This window comes from Primulina huaijiensis, chromosome 10 (genome assembly GCF_012295235.1).
Source record: "Primulina huaijiensis isolate GDHJ02 chromosome 10, ASM1229523v2, whole genome shotgun sequence".
NCBI lineage: Eukaryota > Viridiplantae > Streptophyta > Magnoliopsida > Lamiales > Gesneriaceae > Primulina > Primulina huaijiensis.
The window spans coordinates 5,631,964-5,651,105 of NC_133315.1; the positions used below are offsets into that span (position 1 = coordinate 5,631,964).

Here is a 19,142-nt window from a genome sequence, read left to right on the forward strand (position 1 = left end):
ATACTTCCGAAAATTCGCAATTAACTCATATAATAATCCTCACATAATATTTTCTCAAAATCATATAAATTGAAATTTACAAAAATTATACGAACTTCTGTATTCTTAGTTTATATTCCATGATTTTCCATTACATTAATTCAATAGTTTAATGTATAATAAATCCAATTTATAGATGAGTCTTTGTACAAATCTTAAACTTTATTATTTTATCCTAACATCTATAATTTCTTAAACACAAAAATGTCTATAATGACAAATCTCAAATAAGTCATTTTAGTGCTAAATTTTTACTTTATCTGCAAAGTCATGAGCCTAATGTTCTAACATGAACAAATTTCATTTATTGTTTTTCTCTTTCCGTCATCTGATCCTCAAATGTCTTGCTAAAATTTTAAAAATCTAAAATATAGACTCCCCAGACTTTCAAAATAATAGTAATCGCTCAACCAAAATTCTTATGTTTTACGATAAAAATCAATATTAAAATATTGTTGATTAAATCTTATTTTTAACACTTATATCCTTAGTTTTTCACGACATACAATTATACCACATGTTATAAAATTGTAAATCTCTATAAATTGTAATATTTCTTTTTCTAAATTTATGTGTTGTATTTCGCCTACTATAAGTAGCAAACCAAGTTCATACTCCTCTATAAGAGATTACTAAGTATTAATAAATTGTGTATTTCAATAAAAAAATCAAAGTTTATTGCATCTCTCATGTATTATTTTCAAATTGAATTACTTTAATATACATCCTGATATAGGTAACGAAACAAGGTTGTACTGGGTGGTGTCGAAGGAATCTACGTCAAGAACCATATGTTGCGACTAGGTGATTAGACATTGAGGAGCAGTCTATAAAACTTGGTGAGTGCAACCCGACGACACTCCGGTTAAAAATGTAAACTGTTCAATTTATTTTACAAAAATATAATGAACCATAAAAATAAAAATAAGAATAAAATAAATGTAATTTAATCAAGATATATAGACCGAAAAACTTATGCAATTGTATATTTTGAGATTATATGTTTTTAATAACAAGCCCAATATTTATAATAAATCAAAGATGATTTTGCAATATTTAAAATAAAGTAGGGATGTGAAACTTACGATGGTGACAATTCCTACTATTTATTTACAATTTTCCCATGAATGTCCAAGTAAATTTCACTTCCAATTTCACATCTCCGCGTGCATCTGTATATCGCTTCTTGCGAATTCAAATCTCTGAAAATGGAGAACACCAATGCCAAGCCGGACGCCACCGCGGAAGGAGAAGAACGGAACCCTAGCAACATTGTTGATAATCCACCGTCCAACGGAAATGACGGTGAAAATCAGCGTCGGAGAACGCCGTTTACGGACCTCAGTCAAGTCGATTCCGATCTTGCTCTCGCCCGAACCCTTCAAGAACAGGTTTTTATTTTATTCTGTTTTTTTCCTCGTTCTACTGTTAATCATTTGTTTCTAAATACCAATTCATTTATTCCTTGTTTCTTATCTGTTCAAGGGTGAGAATTTGTTGCTCATCACTCTTACTTAATTGGATAAACCCAGAATTTGCCTTCAGGAAGCTTTGTAAAAGTTTTAAATTTAATTCAATTTAACGGCACGGTTCTATTCTGTTTACTCTTTACTATATATATTTTTTTGTTAACAAAGATTCGATTGTCGGTTAGGGTTTCCTGGTTTTATTTGAAATGCATCTGAGCAGTCATAGAGGTTTATCCTTGATGCTAATCGGTACCTTTTCCTCCCTGTTTTTTGGAAAACGGCATAATTTGTATTTCATGTAACAGGAAAGGGCATATATGATGTTGAGGATGGATGGTGGTGATGCCAGTGATTACGGAAGTTGGGAAACTGGGAGTTTTGGGCACGAAGAGGAGGACGACGCCGACAATGATGTTGACCATGATGATGCCAGTGAAGAGGATAATAATGTTACTGATGTGGAGGTGGATGATGAGCTGGATGATGATTCTGAAGACGTGTTTGACATGTATGATCACGAGGAAGGAGTAGAAAATGAGAGCCAAAATTCTGAGTTGGATCCCTCTGCTTTTTCCAGTGATGAAGCCTATGCAAGAGCTTTACAAGATGCTGAAGAACGGGAAATGGCAGCTAGAATGTTGGCTCTAGCTGGAATAAATGACAGTGAGTGTATAAATTGGCCATCTTTTGGTTACTTCCTGTGTTATTAGCCGTCTATTTATTTGAGTGAGCTTTGGATGATTTACTCCATTCTAACTACTTAATAGTGATAATTGGGGAAGACGACGACGACGACGATGATCATGGTGACAATTCTCAGGTACCCTGATGCACATGGTTGTCTTATTTACCTTGTCACTGTCAAAGTTATTTCACACTTGCTATCAATCATTAATTCAGTAGATTGAGGAACTCTTCTAAGCTCAGCTTGATAAGTTTTGGATGGCGAAATCTTTTGACCTGAATAAATGTTGCTTCTTCGAACATTGAACTCTGATATATTTTTCCACAATCATCTCATATATTTTGTTAAATTTTGCTTTCAATTTTCAATAAAAAAAAGCATATCTTTCACATTTCTTTATTCACATTGTCCCTTGATTTGAGCTGATGAGCGTCATTTCAAGGAAACTAGTAAAACTTGATTCTATAATAAGACAACAAGAAACTTATGGAGTGGGAGACGAGAAGTCAAGAAGGGGATAAAGCTATTCTTCAAGCTTTGGTGTTGATCGTTTATGTGAATGAAAATATTATTGGAAATCATTGGAACACTTTTGCTAGACCTCTAGTTCATTATTTGTAGAATATTTAGAAAGTGATGACCATGCCATAAAAGTTGCATTATCTTGCCCTAGAATTACCAGCTTGATCTGAAAGATGAAGAATATAACTACAACCAGTGGGTTCGCTAGAAATTTATGGTTTCTTGTGCCTTCTTTCTGATCTTAAGTCACTTGCATCTCTCAAAGGTCCTCTATTTTTTATCTGAATATTCTATGTGCAAGTTGTACTGAATTTTTCTGCTTAGCTTTCATCCATTTTGGCATGCAACTTTTCTGCATTGATGTAATTCTGAAAATGAATTGAAGCTTAAACAAAAAAATGAGTGTGTAGCATAGTTGTCAAAGGCAAGGCGAGAGGCGCAACCAGGCGTGGACGTTGTCCTAGGCCCAACGATTCACAAAGACGCCTGGGCTCGCCTTGAAAGGGCTTTAAGGCGCGCCTGAGATTGCTTTTTTTTTTTTTTTTTAAATTCACTAACAGAGAAGTTCCATTTTGAAAATGCAACTTCTCTATTTTTTTTAATTAGTGACTTAAATTGCAAAAAGCCCAACCCAACTCCAAACCCTAGCAGCCCAAGTTCACAAATTAAAAAACAGAAGGGAGCGGCTAAGCGGCAGAAGCAAAAGTGGGGTGATGTCGATATGTTTTGCGCGAAAAAATTGATCCTATTTCATTGGATGATATCGATGATAGCAATGAATGGTTGATGGGAGGATTGGACAATGAAGAAAATAATCTAGTCTTTGGGGATGATGATTTGACATGGGGTGATGTAGGTCGAGCGTCTGGGGTTGGTGAACCGATTTATGGTTTTAGATCTCGTGCTTCATCTTCTTCGAGCGAGGTAAGAGAATCTACATCCAAAACAACCAGAAAAATGCCGATTTTACATCTTTTGGATGAAGAGAAAGAAGAAATTGATGTTGATCAAGAAAGTGGTGAAGATCAAGAAGAATACAAGTCTGAAAGTTTTAGGGACTCTGATGATTCGATGGAAGAAGATGAACTTGATTTGGATGATTGAAGAATTTTAATCGTGTTACTTATTATTATGAACTTATTAATTATTTGTTGTTTTGTGTGACATTGTGACTTAATTATTTCATATTTTAATATATTATTCTAAGATAAATATATTTTTTAAAAAAATTAAAAATGTGCGCCTCGCTTCGGTAAGGCGCGCGCCTCAGGCTCCAGAGCCCTTGTGCGTCTTGGTGCGCCTTGCGCCCTTGACCTCTATTGATTCAAAATTTTAAATCACACGTTTTCTTTCCAGAACATTTGACTCCAAAGATGTGCTTTCTTGAACTCACATTATCTTTGATGTTTGTAAAACATGTGTGATCCCCGCCCCCCTTCAAATTTTATACGTGATTTTCCTGCTCATAGTATGGGGTCAGCAGTTTTATCGTATTTCATCTTTGATTCCATATTTTCTTCTTAGGTTTATTGAAGTAGAAATGTGTTCTTACAGATGCTATGTAGCAGTTTTATAGACTCGTTACACGTGTTTAGTTTTGTTAAGAAGATGTAAAAATGGGAGATGCTGGGCTTCTCGTGATACTGGGATTGCTATGCTGTAGAATTTTAAAATCTATTCCATTAATACGAAACACCAATTGCTTTAACAGAAACATTTGCATGGAAATAAATGTGTCAAAGGGCATAGGACAACGGATTATACTATGTGCGACCAGGGTCTTGGAACAAGCTGCAGTAAATGGTAGTATCAAAATCAAACCACCACCTGTAATTTGGGCATTTAGGGTCCCCTAACCAAGAAAATTCTACAGGGTACCTTGTTGATGGACAACAAGTTCTAGTTTTTCAAAGAGGCTTTAATTGCCTGCAACAATTCATAAATGAGATATGAGAACACCAAAAGGAGTGGACAACAAGAATTAGAAAAATTAAGGCATGTTTAGAATTGTTTTCTGTATATGGAAAATATTCTTGAAAATAATTCTCATAAATGAATTGGAGACTGTTTGTGTGGTTGGTTTTATTTTCTTAAGGAGACATTTACGATAGGTATCACACCATGTAAGAATGAATATATTGGTTAGTGATTCTATATAATTAGATGCATATTGTGTTAATGGTGTCTGGGATATTTTTAAAATTTTAATCATAGTTTATATGACTAGAATAAAAGGTAATAATAGAATATTTTAGGAGTGTCGAAGAGATAAATTAAGAGTAATGATTCTGTTGGTGGATATGAAAGCATTAAAAATATGTTTTGGGAGTAGAAAATAGCATAATGTTTCGTTTATTATCTGGAAATGGAAGAAGGGCAAGAAAATGGATTTAAACATACCCCTAACTTCGTTCTCTCTTTATTCTTATTCAGTTGTTTCACCAATGAATGAATGATCTCTTTCACTTGCAGAGCCCTAATTTGGTCATGAAGAAGGAAAAGTTCTCGTCTTTCATGATCTAATCTTGTGGCCATGTATGACTCCAACACATTTAAAAGACATGTTAAAATTTGGCCAGGAGATTTCTAAAACATTAATCATCAAAAGACCAAATATGGAAGTATTTTTGTATTTTATATCCTAAACTTTTTAAGGACGAAAATGCCTTCTTGATACTAGGAAACCTTGAAATTCAACTAATTACGGACGACTTTAACTTATTTTTAGTGTACTTACCCAATTTGGGAATGTAGTGACTTGGCAGTTTCATTATCCCACTGCTGTAATTGAGAGAAATTTGGTTGAGAAGGATCGGCCAGACCCTCCAAAATATCAATCACGTTTCCTACTTACCAATAGAGAACTCAAAGATCTCTTCCCCAGATTTTTACTGATCATGAAAGATTGCATGTCCTGCAGTTTGGTTACTAGTACAAGAACATGTGCTTTTTTTCTTTTTGGTTTTTGTGGGCTGTTTATTTACTTTCTGCACTGGCTTGTGATTTTCTCGATGTTCATTTCATTTGCGTTGTAGCAACTGGCAACTGAGACTTGTCAATATATTTTGGGGTTGTATTTGACATTGTTGATGAATTTTTAGGATGCATGGGATGAAGTGGATCCAGATGAGCTGTCATACGAGGTAACTCTAGTTGCAAACTTGGGTTCTGGTTCTTCTCTGAATAATTTTACTTTGAATCTGAAAGTGACTTTGTGGTACAGGAGTTACTTGCACTGGGCGAAGTCGTTGGAACAGAAAGTAGGGGACTTTCTGTTGATACAATTGCCTCATTACCTTCTGTCAACTATAAATCTCAGGGCGATCAAACAGGAATCAGTGATTCGTAAGTAAACCATGTTCCTGTTTTGGTGTAAATTCTTGTTTTCCCCTCCCGGCCTTCCAAAAAAAATTAAGAATACAAAGTATTAATAAATTTCTGATGTAATAAAGAAATTATTATTAGGTTGTTGTATGAAGGCAATAAACTGACACAAATATATACCCATTTACTTCAGCTGTGTTATATGTCGGTTGGACTACGAGGATGGTGAAACATTGACTGTTCTTTCTTGCAAACACTCTTACCATACAGAATGTATTAACAATTGGCTAAAAATAAATAAGGTATGACTATTCTTGTCGCGCTTGAGTAATTGTATTGGATAGGGAATGTGAAGCCTTGAGAAATAATAATGGATTTATGGGTTTGTGTAGGTTTGTCCTGTGTGCAGTACTGAAGTCTCCACTTCTGCGAAAAGCTAAAACATAATGTTTTGCCTATCGAATGCTATCTGTATCGACAACATTTCTGCTTCCATTTTTTGTTCTGCTTAAATGTACAATAGTAGTCATATTATATTGGAGCTTGCTTTGCTAATGTGTTTTTCCTTGGCATATATATTATATTCCTGAGACTTTTCGGCAATATTTGAAATTGTTATTTCTCTGTGAATTTATTTGTTCTGCTGGAAACTATTATTTATATTATTTGATCAGTCACTGAATATTCATCAAAACAACTTACAAACACACCCGGGATCCATAATTCAATACAGCCAAAAGTAAAGGTAGCTAGCTCAAAATTAACCTCTATATCATTATTATTTGATCAGTTAATAAATATTAAGATTTGCTTCTAAATGAACATCGAAAGAACAAGTGATTAATCAATCCAACATGACTTACACAAAAGACTCAAAATTTGTCCTCAGATGAGTGGCGACCAATCCTGGTAAAAATGCATGAAGGCTGCAGAAGTATGCATGAGAAAATCCACGCCCTCCTGACATCTTCTGGCCTATCCAACAACCATCCATTTTCCGACAAAATCCTGTGTTTGGCCGCTGATAATTTCGACATCCACTATGCTCATCGCTGTTTCCTTCAGCTCCCCAGCGCCACGATCTTTCGTTACAATGCCCTCATAAAGGCCTTTTCAAACAGTAAAACTCCACGCATATCCATCCTCACGTTTCTCCTATTGTTGCCGCCGACCATCTAACCTACCCTTTTCTTGTCAAGGCTTCAGCACGCCTTTCGGACCCTATACTTGGCGGATGTACTCATGCGCATGCGTCGAGGAATGGCTTTGCGTTTGACTTGTTTGTATGAAATTCTTTGATCCATATGTATGGTACGTGTGGTGAAATAGAAAATTGAGAGAAATTGTTTGGTGAAATACCGATGAGGAACATGGTGTCTTGGAACTCGATTTTGGATGCGTTTGCCAAGTGTGGGGATGTTTCGATGAAGAAAGTGTTTGACACGATGTCTGAGAGGAGTTGGTGTCGTGGAGCTCTTTGATTGATGGCTATGTCAAGGATGGGAATCACAGGGAAGCCTTGTCGATTTTCGAGAGAATGAGAGCAAATGGAAAACCGAAAGCAAATGAGGTGATCATGGTTAGTATTTTATATGCTTGTTATTACTTGGGTGCACTTCAACAAGGTAGGACGATGCACCAATACATAGTGGAGAATAAGCTTCCCGCAACTCTCGTCCTAAAGACGTCCCTCGTAGAGATATGTATGCCAAATGTGGTGCCGTCGAGGAGGCAATGGTCGTATTTCGTAATGTTTCAGTGAGAAACACATATGTTTTTATGTGGAATGCGATGATTGGAGGGCTCGCAATGCATGGCTATGCTGTTGAAGCGTTAGATCTTTATAAGGAAATGCGGGAATTAGGAATCAAATCTGATGAGATCACGTCCTTGTGCCTACTGAATGCCTGTGCTCATGGAGGACTAGTGAAGGAGGCATGCGAATATCTGGACGTCATTGCTAAGAATGGTATGGTGCCAAAGATTGAGCACTATGCTTGTGTGGTGGATGTTCTAGATCGAGCAGGTCATGTGGACGAGGCGTACCAGTTGGTATCTGAAATGCCAACAGAACCCACAGCTTCAATGTTGGGAGCGTTATTTAACGGTTGTATAAATCATAGAAAATTTGAAGTTGGAGAAGTAGTAGGAAGAAAGCTGATTGAGTTGAAGGGCGATTATGATGGGAGATATGTCGGGTTATCGAACGTATACGCGGTTATAAAGTGGTGGGATGAAGCAAGAAGAACTAGAGAAGCGATGGAATCAAGAGGGGTGAAGACGCTTGCTGGATGTCGTTTGTGGAGGTTCTTGAAACAACACTAACCAGGTTTATTGCTCATGATAAGACGCATTCAAGATTTCGATAAATCTACTTTATGCCAAGTGTAATTGTGCAACATATGAAATTGAGTGCACATCGCGAAAGGCTAGAAATTCATTTTTATTGAACATGTTTGGTGGTGAAGGCGATGAGGTAAAAAAGAAATGTGGAAAATTAAAATTTTAATAGGATGTGTACTGATGGGATCCTAAAATGGCTTGTACTCTTGTTGTCTATATTAATAATCTGTTATTAGACAATAGCTTTGAAGGAATTAGGCATATGCGTCGGAAAGCTAATTATGTGGTCCATAATTTAGCTAAATTTTGTTTATTTCTGGATTTCTTTCTTGGTTACGAGGTGTTTTGCTTCCTCCAAGATACTAAAAAAAAACTTGATAAATTACCTGTCTCGAAATAAAAATTGATTCTACATTAATTATTCTATTTCATTTAAACACTTCTCTATTCCATAATTTAAAATTGATTAAACTATATCAGAACAAAATTTGAAAACTTTGATAATTTTCAATTTCCAACAATATTTATATATAAAATATAAAATGCAATTGAATTACAACTAATTCCGCTGTAGCAATTCATTCAAGATTCTTTAAAATGCAATTGAATTACAACTAATTCCGCTGTAGCAATTCATTCAAGATTCTTATAGAATAAGAATTTCGGCATACTAGCTGTGCCCCGTGTTCAAGTCCCGGCAGCGGATACATTTTTCCAAGCTCATGGTTAACTATTTATATTTATTCAATAGTAAATTATTATTATTATAATTTTTTATTACTTATTGTTAACTATTTATATATATTCAATAGTAAATTATTTGATTAGATAAAAATTAGTTGTAATAAATAATAATACGCCAATATATATTTTGAAAAAAAATCAAATTACGAAGCAAAGTAAATTTTTTTTAATGCTAAAAAAAGAAGAAGAAATAACTAATAAGCAAAGTCATTTAATTGTTATGAATAAAGATTGCATTTTATTGTATGTTTACAATAATCAAATTGCAAAAATATTTTTATAAAAATTACCAATTACTGTGTTTCGTTGTTATATTCTCAAAAAATTCTAAAAAAAATAAAATAAAACAAGAAGTATGTTTCTATTTAGTTACCGGCAAAAACTTGTGTGAGACGGTCTCACGGATCGTATTTTGTGAGACAGATCTCTTATTTGGGTCATCAATGAAGAAATATTACTTTTTATGCTAAGAGTATTATCTTATTTGAGTCATTCATGAAAAAAGTATTACTTTTTATGTTAAGAATATTATTTTTTATTGTGTATATCGGTAGGGTTGACCCGTCTCACAAATAAAGATTCGCGAGATCGTCTCACAGGAGACCTACTCTTAATTAGTTATTAAGAAACCCTACAAAATTTGATAGGTTATTTTTTAAAATATTTTAAAACTTTAAATACATCTTATAGCCTTCCAAATACCGTATAAGATATTTTAAATATTTTAAAAAAAAACTCACGTTAGATGGTGTCACGTGTCAATTTTGTGAGACAGATCTCCTATCAGATTTATGAAAAAATTTTAATTTTTATGCTAATGATATTGTTTTTCACTTTAAGTATGAATGAGATTGATCACAAGAGACTTACTCTAAATAGTTTATAAGCTCGGGTCAAATGACATATAATATCAAAATTATTTTGAGTCTAATCGATTTTATGGATTAGGCATTCCAATTGATTTCTATACTATAATGTAAAATCAATTATCAATATTCATTTTTAAAGTTTATAAATAATAAACGTTATAAAAAAAAATTAACAATAATACTATCATGGCGATATATTTCTTTATAAAAAAAATCAATTTACAAAGAAAATGCATTTTAACTGATTATGATAAAGATTGCATTGTACCTTATGCTTACAATAGTCAGCAACAAAATGTGTGGTTAATTTTTAGTATAAACATTATCGATTATTTATAAATGTCCACAATTATGAGCATAATATATCAACACACCACACACACAGACATAGGACAAAGTTACAATACCCAATTTTTTTTTTTTTTTGAAAAATGCCAGAGTTTATAGTAGGTCTCTTGTGAGACGGTCTCACAAATCTTTATCTGTGAGACGGGTCAACCCTACCGATATTCATAATAAAAAGTAATACTTTTTCATGGATGACCCAAATAAAAGATCCGTCTCACAAAATATGCCTCATGAAACCGTCTCACACAAGTTTTTGTCCAGAGTTTATTGTGTAAAACAATAAATTATGTGTATATTTTCAGCGAAAGTAGGACACGCAGTGTTGGATCTCTAATTCGATGGCACAAACAAATCACACGAATAATGAATGCTTTTGTTCCTTTTGCGGTTTTCAGAATATGTAAATATTGCGATCACATGCACACTTTAAATCCTTGGATATAACTGACCATTATCCAAAAAATGACTTGAGAGAGAATTTCTATGTATTTTATGTGGTGTATTCTATGTTATATCTGTCAATTAGAAGCTACCTATACTTATATGATTTCCATACCAATAAAAATTATACATCACATCAAATTGTGGATGCACTTATCTATATATCAAATCTTTTAGTATAATATTAGATATTGTTTGCACAAAATTTGTAGACTGAGGACCTGTCAGGTGAAAGTGCACAAAATTGTATAAAAAATGTAAAAATATAACTTCTATAACAAAACGATTGTGAATCCCAAATCTGATAATTAGTTATGATCTTCTAAGCTAATCAACTCATCAAAATAAAGTAAAATAAACATGATTATATATATACAAATCACTAGAAATTCGGAAAATATAGAAATTACAATAAAATTTGCTAAAAACTGGAATGAAACAATGTAAAATACTAGAAAACCAACTATAAAGATATGAATATTGAGACTAAAAGACATTAGATTTTTTTGTAGGAGTATTTACAAGTTTGGAGTTGTTGAGTTGTGTCCTTATCTATATTACTCCCTTGCATATTTGAAAGGTGAAAGTTGTTAACTTCCCCACTTCCCCACACTTATTGAACGTGCAAGTTAGGATCTAATTTTAAACCGGTCACACTAATTTTTAGCCAAAAAAATTTATTATCATTGTTTGTCCAAAGTTGAAAGGCTCGTTGTATAATGGGTTTCTCAAGAATTTAATGGAGCTTATTGAGACATCTGAAGCCAAAGATCCCATGGCGGTATATGGTCTGTAATTCTCAAGGTGGTGCATGATCTACAATACGGGTAGTTAATCCCAGAAAAATGGAAATCCCACCAATGAATGAGCTAGGAAGAGCATGAATGAACCGATCAGAAGGAGATGTATAAAAATATTTAATATGTACTACTCATATCAAGAATGTGCATCTTCTTTTCTCAAGCTTATCAAATAAGAACTCCAAAGTTAAGCGTGTTTGACTTGAGTCAATTTTGGGATGGGAAATCCTCTGGGAAGCTTTCTAGGGTGCGTGTGAGTGAGTACATAATCACGCTGAAAAGTCCTGTCTTGATTTCTGTGAGGACAATCGTCGAATATGAGGCGTTTAGTTGGTATCATAAACATCTCTCCCAATCAAGATACTCATTTGGATAGGCCCTCCAATGGAAAAGATGAAATGGTCATCTTAACACCACCTACATTGTAGTCTTCCTGATTTCTACATCTACGACTCTCATCACATTGTCTATCATCATCCCAATCCTAGTATGATCCTCTATTCCCATTGAATTTTATATCTTTTCTATTCTCATCATCATGTCTACCACATGTCTCATTTCTTTTGTAATGCCCATATTTTTTTACGTAAAGGCCTAAACTCATTCTCCCCAACTCTCCAACCAATTTTAAAATTTAAGATTATCAGACATGTATACCTTCCAGAAACGTTAGTAGAAATAACAAATAAATATGTATCTCACCCAAATCCTCACTAATCACTCTAAAAAAAAAATCATTCGCTCTTTTTTTTTTATCCTCACTACAAATACCTCGTACGTCACTCCAAAAATAAACACTCACACCCAAGTATTTTCACTCAAATTTGAGAACTCTCAATAAAGATACACTTTAGACTTGGTAGCTTGTGTGCATCAAACTAACAAGTTCAAAATTCATTACACTATCAGATTGATTCAATTGGACTGCACAAAAACAAATAACTTTGAAGACCCTGATATGAATCAAACGATTAAAAGAAGAATTTTCAATGCTAATATGCGACAAAAAAAATTTGAATCACTCTTTCTCTCTCTTTTTTTTTTTACTCAATCCATCACTTCTTTTTTTTTATCGATTTTTTTTGGGTATGTTTCGACCCCTTTTTTTTTTTTTTTATCGATTTTTAAAACGACGAGAACAACGAACCTCAAGAACAATCAAAAAACACAAAACAAAAAATTAACAAATAAGGAAAACTTTCAATCAAAGAAAGAAACTTGTATCAATAAGAAAACTTTCAATCTAAGATCCTTTTCTTCGAGTGCACGCTTCAAAATTTTCTCTCTTTTTTTTTGTTCGAAATATTTTTTTGTCTGTTTTTTTTACTTGCACGACAAGACACAAGAAACTTACACGATAAGAAACAACAGAGAAAGGCTCGAGAAAATTCAAGTACCGCAAGATTCACGAACACCAGAAGACTGGAATATAATATTCCTAATAGAAATCTTATGATATAAGAAAAGAAAGAACGCAAACAAAAGGACGGACGAAGAAAAAACTCGATAAATAAAACAAGATAACTTATTTGAATCAAATGAACCTCAGCTCTGATACCAAAAAATATGAATATTCTACGCATGAAAATCAAACGCGAATGTTGAAGTAGTCGCGCCCTTGATTCAATGGGTAAAAGAATTCTTATATAAATTCTCAATCTTTGAAATAAGTAACATGATCTTCACCCATAAACTACAAGGTTTAGTAAAAAAATAACAAAAAGAAGAACAACTGATCTCAATGGAACCTTCAAAGAACTCATTATTGACAATACTTGTGAAGAACAATCGACAAAAGTCACAAAGTAATTAAACTTTGATAAGTTTGATTTGAGGAACACACAAAAGTGTAGAACAAATCCAAATCTTCAAGAAAAATTCTAGAGAGAATTCTTGAAAGATAAAATCTAAATAATAACCAATAATCTCATGTTTAATATGATAAAATATAACAATATTAAAGTTTTTTAGTTGTCTAAGCCTCAAAAATATGAAGCAAAATCCAATCTTCGCGACATCATGTGCGGCTGTGCGTTCTTGGTGCGCTGTCTTCATGAGTAATAGCGCACGCGTTGTGCGTCGTTCTTGTTCTGCTGTGCGGAAGTTACTCTCTCGTGCTGCACTTTGCTGAAGTGTTGCATGCGCTATAGCGTACATGCTCTCGTGATAGCGTGCTATGGGTGCTCGGCTACACGTGCACTGCTCTCTCGGCAGCTTTCTTGGGCTGTGGGCGTGCGGCTACGTGTTGGGAACGCAACAATGCTGTTTCGTGCTGCACTTTGTTGAAGGTTTGTGCACGCAACCGGTGGTGTGCTATGGGCGCTCGGCTACATATGCACTGCTCTCTCGGCAGTTTTCTTAGGCAGTGGTCACGCGGGTGCGTGCTGGGACACATGGTTCCGCTGCTAGAACTGTTTTCCGTGCTTCAATGGGAGTTGGCTGCTTGACACGCGTTCATGAAGTGCTCGCTTGAACTCCATTAATTGCTTGAATATGCTAGATACTTCATTTTCAATTACCATGAAGCTTGTACCAACTCGAAAACAAAGTTTCTTTAAATTCCTTCCAAAAGTTAGCTCATGATATCCAATCAAGTTTGCATCATCATGGCTCTCAAACAGTAAATACTGGTGCAAGTGCTCCATGGGTGCAATTATCCAAGAAGGAGTTGAAAAACAGATAGTATTATAAGTATTAGAATTGGTTTAATTATGCCTCTAAATTTTGATAGGATGTTAAAAGTATTTTACAAGAAATAATGAAAGGGAAATTGGTGGGAAATCCCCACCTACAAACACAGGTTTGTGTTCTGTCCCCTTACCCTTCGAAATTTGTCTGCAATACCTGGTAGAAGGAAAAAGTTTTTTTAAACTCCCTCCTCAATATTTTATTCATTTTCCTCCCCATTTTTATTTTGCCCATTTTGTTTCCTCTCTTTCACCTCACCCCATTTTCACTTTTTCCAATTTCTTTCCCGTCTTTTTCCGTCAACCCAAAACAACCCTAGCTTCCACCACCTCCTTCAAGACTACATGCCACGCAAAACCCATGTCTTCCCGTTGACCCGTAAAAACCCTAGCCTTTCCTTAGCCACCAAATCCCATCGCCTCGACACCCACGGACAACGAAAGAAACTGGAAGCGAACTTTTTTTTGGCTCCAAAAGCTTACGAATCTTCCCTCTAAGCATGTGATTGAAAGAAGAGGTCCGGAACCAGAGTACTTTCGTTTTTCGAAATTTTCATAGTAATTTCAAAAAAAATTGTCCACGTTTTTTCAAGAAATACCTTATTTGTAAAAATGTCTTAGTTTTGTGATATTTTTGATAGATGTTAATGTACTAATTTTAATTGTGCATTTTTTAGCTTTCATAAATTTGCTAGTACTTGTAATTTTTGCTCAAGATACAATCATGAATTGACTGGTGTGGTTGTTGCTATGTTCTATGTAAAGTTAAAATTTTAAAAAATGTGTGGATTTTGATGCGCTTCCGATTTTTCTATAGTTTTATCCTAGTGTTGTTGTGAGAAATGGATTGGAGTGAGATTTAGTGTATGCGGAGGCGTTTTAATTATTTATTTGGACTATTATGATGAATAGGATTAAAGGTGAGTCTCCCTGTTCAACGAGGTTCAAACTATCATAACTTTTTGTTCTATTAATCAATATTATATAGATGTTGAGATTGCCAGTTTTTTTAAAATGGATCAGCTAGTTGGAGAGAAGCATGGGTAGGAAAAGTAATTGATTTTTGTTGTTTCTGCTGAGGCCAGTTGTGCATAGTGGTAGAGGGGTTAGCATGATGGACCTTATGGCTAGTTGCTTGATAAATTTTTACAATGTTTCTATTTGATTATAATTTACTTTTTTGCTTATGTGTTTTGTTTTTCCATCTATTATTAATTTTTGTGCCAATGGTTACAATACATATTACCATTAGATTTTTTCGTTGGAAATGCCTGAGATTGATCGCAATTGTTAAATGAATGATAATTTATGTGGAGGCAACATTTGCTAATATTTTTTTGTGTTGTTGAATGAAAAATTGTTAAAATCATTGAAGTTAATCTAGCGTTTGATTTTTTTGAAGTTCAATTTGTTTTTAAAGCTTGAAATGAACTGTAGTTATTTTATAAACTTATTGGTTATGATCAAATGGTAGGTTGTACAATCATTTCATTCAGTCGGTCATGTACAACCATTTGTTTGTTTTTTCTTCTTTGTTATAGCAAGCAAGTGTTTGTCGTCAATTTTAATATGATTTGCATTGTTTTTATTTATATTATTTTTTATGTTACTAATTTTGATGGTACATGTTGTTTGGAATAATTTTAGAAGTTTATGTTGTTTTTAATTTTTTATATTAATATTTTTTTGTTTTATGCAGAAATGGTTAAAAAAAAGTCAATGAAAATGAGGCTCATATCCAGAGCAGAAAAGATGCAATGTCACGATGTTCTTCTACTTATTTTAGAAAAGTAACGAACAAGCCTGAACCAAAGCTGAATGAGAGGAAACAAGAAAGGATCATTAATACTCTTTTTGGTAAATGGTTGAAGATGCCTAAACTCTCCATCTACAGTACCAGAGTTGATGTGATATTAAAGAGTTTCAACAGTGGCTCCTCATCCTTTGTATTTTAGAAAGACATTATCGTCCCTTTCACATCATTCGAGTTTTCTATCGTCCTATGTCTACCTCACAGGGGCCAACCTGTAAACGAAGACCTCAGAACAAAGCCAAATTTTTTATCACGTTATTTTGCAGGAAAACTTAGCAAAGCCATGAGGAAGATGATTTTTGAAAATCTCTTATTATTAGCTGAATCAGATGATGAATCGCAATTGGATGATTTTTTCAGAATGTTTATTTTGTTTGCGTTTAATTGCATAGTATTTCTACTTAGTACCTATTTGACACCTCAGTTTGTATTTTCTTACATTGATTATTTGACAATTTTTTTTAGATATTCATGGGGAGACGCTGCCCATAGATTTCTATGCGGTAAAATTCTGGACATATTGGGTATTCTGAAAGAGCAATAGGAAGGAAAACGTACTTGGATGATTGTGTTGTCGGGATGATTGTGAGTTATTATTATTTTTAACTAATATTATAAATTTTTATATTATAACATTTGTATCTTTATTTATGTAGGTTTGGGTGTATGAAAAAATTCCTTCCTTAGGAGTAGTATCCAGATCTCCACGTACGTATCCCTGCTTGTTTAAGTGGAGTGAAAGCGATATCCCGATAAAAGTTGAAGACACTGAGACTTTGCTAAAAAGAATTACTCGTAAGAAGGTATTTTGTTTTAAGATTATTTTTTTTAGAATAACAAAGGTGACAAATTTTTTTTTTTTGTAAAATGTGTTTGAAATCATTCCATTTGTTGAGGAATTCGAGTTATTTGGTGAGAGGCGAAGAAATGTAAAGGTAAACAAATAAATTCACCAAACATATTTTATGATATAATAAGAATTGGTGTTGATTTTTTTAGGTGCTAAATTTTCAGGTGTCATCTAAAATGAAGGAGGAGGAAATAACATGCAAAATTAGGAGATTGGAAACCTTGTGGAAGATCAATTTCATGAGATTCAAATATTTAGACAAATGTGTTGTCAAACTAATGAAATATGACAAAGGATGTTGTTGGTGGTCGAGTAGATGTAAACTTGATGAGGGAAAAAATGACGACAAGAATGTTTCTTTTGAAGATTTTGACACAGATTTGGGTGGATACGAAGAAGTCTATGCTATGTTGTGACAGATTTGATTAAATGCGATGGTTGTTTCACTAAGTTGGATATGGAATAAAATAAGGTTCACACCGAGGATTCTTCGAGAGAGGTAGTAGATGAAAGAGATTATGCTAATGGTGTCACTGGTTCGTAAAAAGACAAAGTCAGTATTGTTATATCTTCAATTGTGAAGAATGTATTGACAAGAACTAATCGTGTGAAAAAGAGAAAACCAAATATGTTTATCACTCCTCCAAGTTCTACCCCAAGACGCAAAACAAAGTCCATTGTAGAATCCAAAGAATGTCTTGTAATTAGTGATGAGGAATTGTGCATTTTAATTATTTTGATTTTTTTTTATATTGATGTCATTTATTTAATTTTTTGGTAAATTTTGTTGTTCTATAGGGAGATACAAGCGTAGAAAACAAAAAGATATCGCTGATAAAGACGAGTTAAAACTTAAAAATTACAGAGGTAGAGAAGACTTTTGTGAGTGCGAAGAAGTCTCGGACAAGGAGCGCAATATCATAATGAATTATCTCACACGGGAAAAATTAAGGTACAACTTTTGCAATTTTTAAATTTATTTCATTTTATTTTATTTTATTAGATTTAATCATATTCTTGTTCTTGTAGTGACACTGTGTGGGAAGGAGAAATACTCAAAATTTTTGGCCTTGAATTCTCTGATTTATTATTTGGGAATGCGTTGAAAGACAATATCATCTTATATGCAAATTGTGAGTCAGTACAGTGAGAAAAAAATGGTTCTGAAATATTTTATATGGATATGACAGTCCAGGTTTTTATTTTTTTTTAAAAAAATTTGAATGTTTGGTGGTTTGTATATATGAAATATAAATATGATAATATGTTATTTTCCATGCTTAGGATGAGGTATTGAGTGCATTACATATGTTGAACAAAAAACGGAAGTTGAAAGATGATGACTACAATGATTTTTTTGTTACATTTGACAAATGATTCGAGGGAAAATTAGAACAACTAAATATGAAGTTGATGGATTGTTGTAGAATTTTGTTGAAACATCTACTACTTAAAATACTGCTAGAAAATATATTTTTTTTTACAAGCTCATTTTCGAAATTCTTAAAATTTGCATGCATGAAACATTGCTGAAAATACCTTTTTAAAAATTATCGAAATCAAACAAAAAACTTGCGTCAACTAATTGTTTACAGATTTTATATATATGGAAAATATTTTAATAACACAGAATTACAAAAAAAAATCACACTAAACCAACAAAGCTCGAATAGAACCAACATGATTCAATGAAACTAACATAAATCGAATATAAACTACATACAATAAAAAAAACACAAATCGATAACATAAAGTACAACAACACTATAACATCATAAAAAAATTCAAAGTATAACCTACGAAAAACCAATAACATACTGATGAATCAGACTAACATAAATTCTACCCTTAAACTAACACAAACTAAAGAAAGTCCAAATATGTCGACTGCCTTGTTTCTCCAGTGTTTTCTGCATTGAGTTTTCAATCATATATTTTTAAAAAAGCTAAAAACGTTGTGGGAACCAACAAGCTTGTGTGTATGTCATATATATGTTAAACAAATTACATATTAAGAGAAAATATGTTTGTGGTTAACATAAATTTGAATTATAAGACAATCATTTCAGAAAAATCAACATACGACCCAAAAATGTCTCATTTAGATTTCATTAATAATGATAATAATATAAAATTGGTTATACTCATTCCTTTTGCTTGCCCTCCTCGATTCTCAAACAAGGTAGAGATAACCTCAGGGAATTTATT

General features: G+C 33.4%; 1 protein-coding gene, 1 long non-coding RNA gene and 1 pseudogene across 3 annotated transcripts; all 3 read left to right on the forward strand.

Annotated features, from left to right (window-relative positions):
• Window positions 1-1,105: 1,105 nt before the first annotated feature.
• LOC140986648 (E3 ubiquitin ligase BIG BROTHER-related-like) lies at window positions 1,106-6,669 on the forward strand. 2 transcript variants are annotated; one of them, XM_073454954.1, is made up of 7 exons: window positions 1,106-1,430; window positions 1,814-2,177; window positions 2,276-2,328; window positions 5,817-5,858; window positions 5,939-6,060; window positions 6,233-6,341; window positions 6,432-6,669. In XM_073454954.1, exons 1-7 carry the CDS (start codon window positions 1,248-1,250, stop codon window positions 6,477-6,479), a joined length of 921 nt encoding a protein of 306 aa, XP_073311055.1. In that variant the 5' UTR covers window positions 1,106-1,247; the 3' UTR covers window positions 6,480-6,669. The 2 variants fall into 2 exon arrangements, with proteins under 2 accessions (XP_073311055.1, XP_073311056.1); XM_073454955.1 differs by having other exon boundaries at window positions 1,814-2,171.
• Window positions 6,670-6,783: 114 nt separating this feature from the next.
• On the forward strand, window positions 6,784-8,498 carry LOC140986647 (pentatricopeptide repeat-containing protein At5g08305-like; annotated as a pseudogene).
• Window positions 8,499-16,950: 8,452 nt separating this feature from the next.
• LOC140985824 (uncharacterized) lies at window positions 16,951-18,054 on the forward strand. Its single transcript, XR_012176863.1, has 3 exons — window positions 16,951-17,019; window positions 17,099-17,886; window positions 17,964-18,054. It is a non-coding gene; the product is annotated as an uncharacterized lncRNA (long non-coding RNA).
• The last annotated feature ends 1,088 nt before the right edge of the window (window positions 18,055-19,142 follow it).

Coding starts and splice junctions, on each gene's coding strand:
- LOC140986648 (XM_073454954.1), top strand. CDS start 1,248: ATGGAGAACACCAATGCCAAGCCGGACGCCACCGCGGAAGGAGAAGAA. Junction 2,178..2,275: donor TGGAATAAATGACAGTGAGT/GTATAAATTGGC, acceptor ACTACTTAATAG/TGATAATTGGGGAAGACGAC. Junction 6,342..6,431: donor ATTGGCTAAAAATAAATAAG/GTATGACTATTC, acceptor GGGTTTGTGTAG/GTTTGTCCTGTGTGCAGTAC.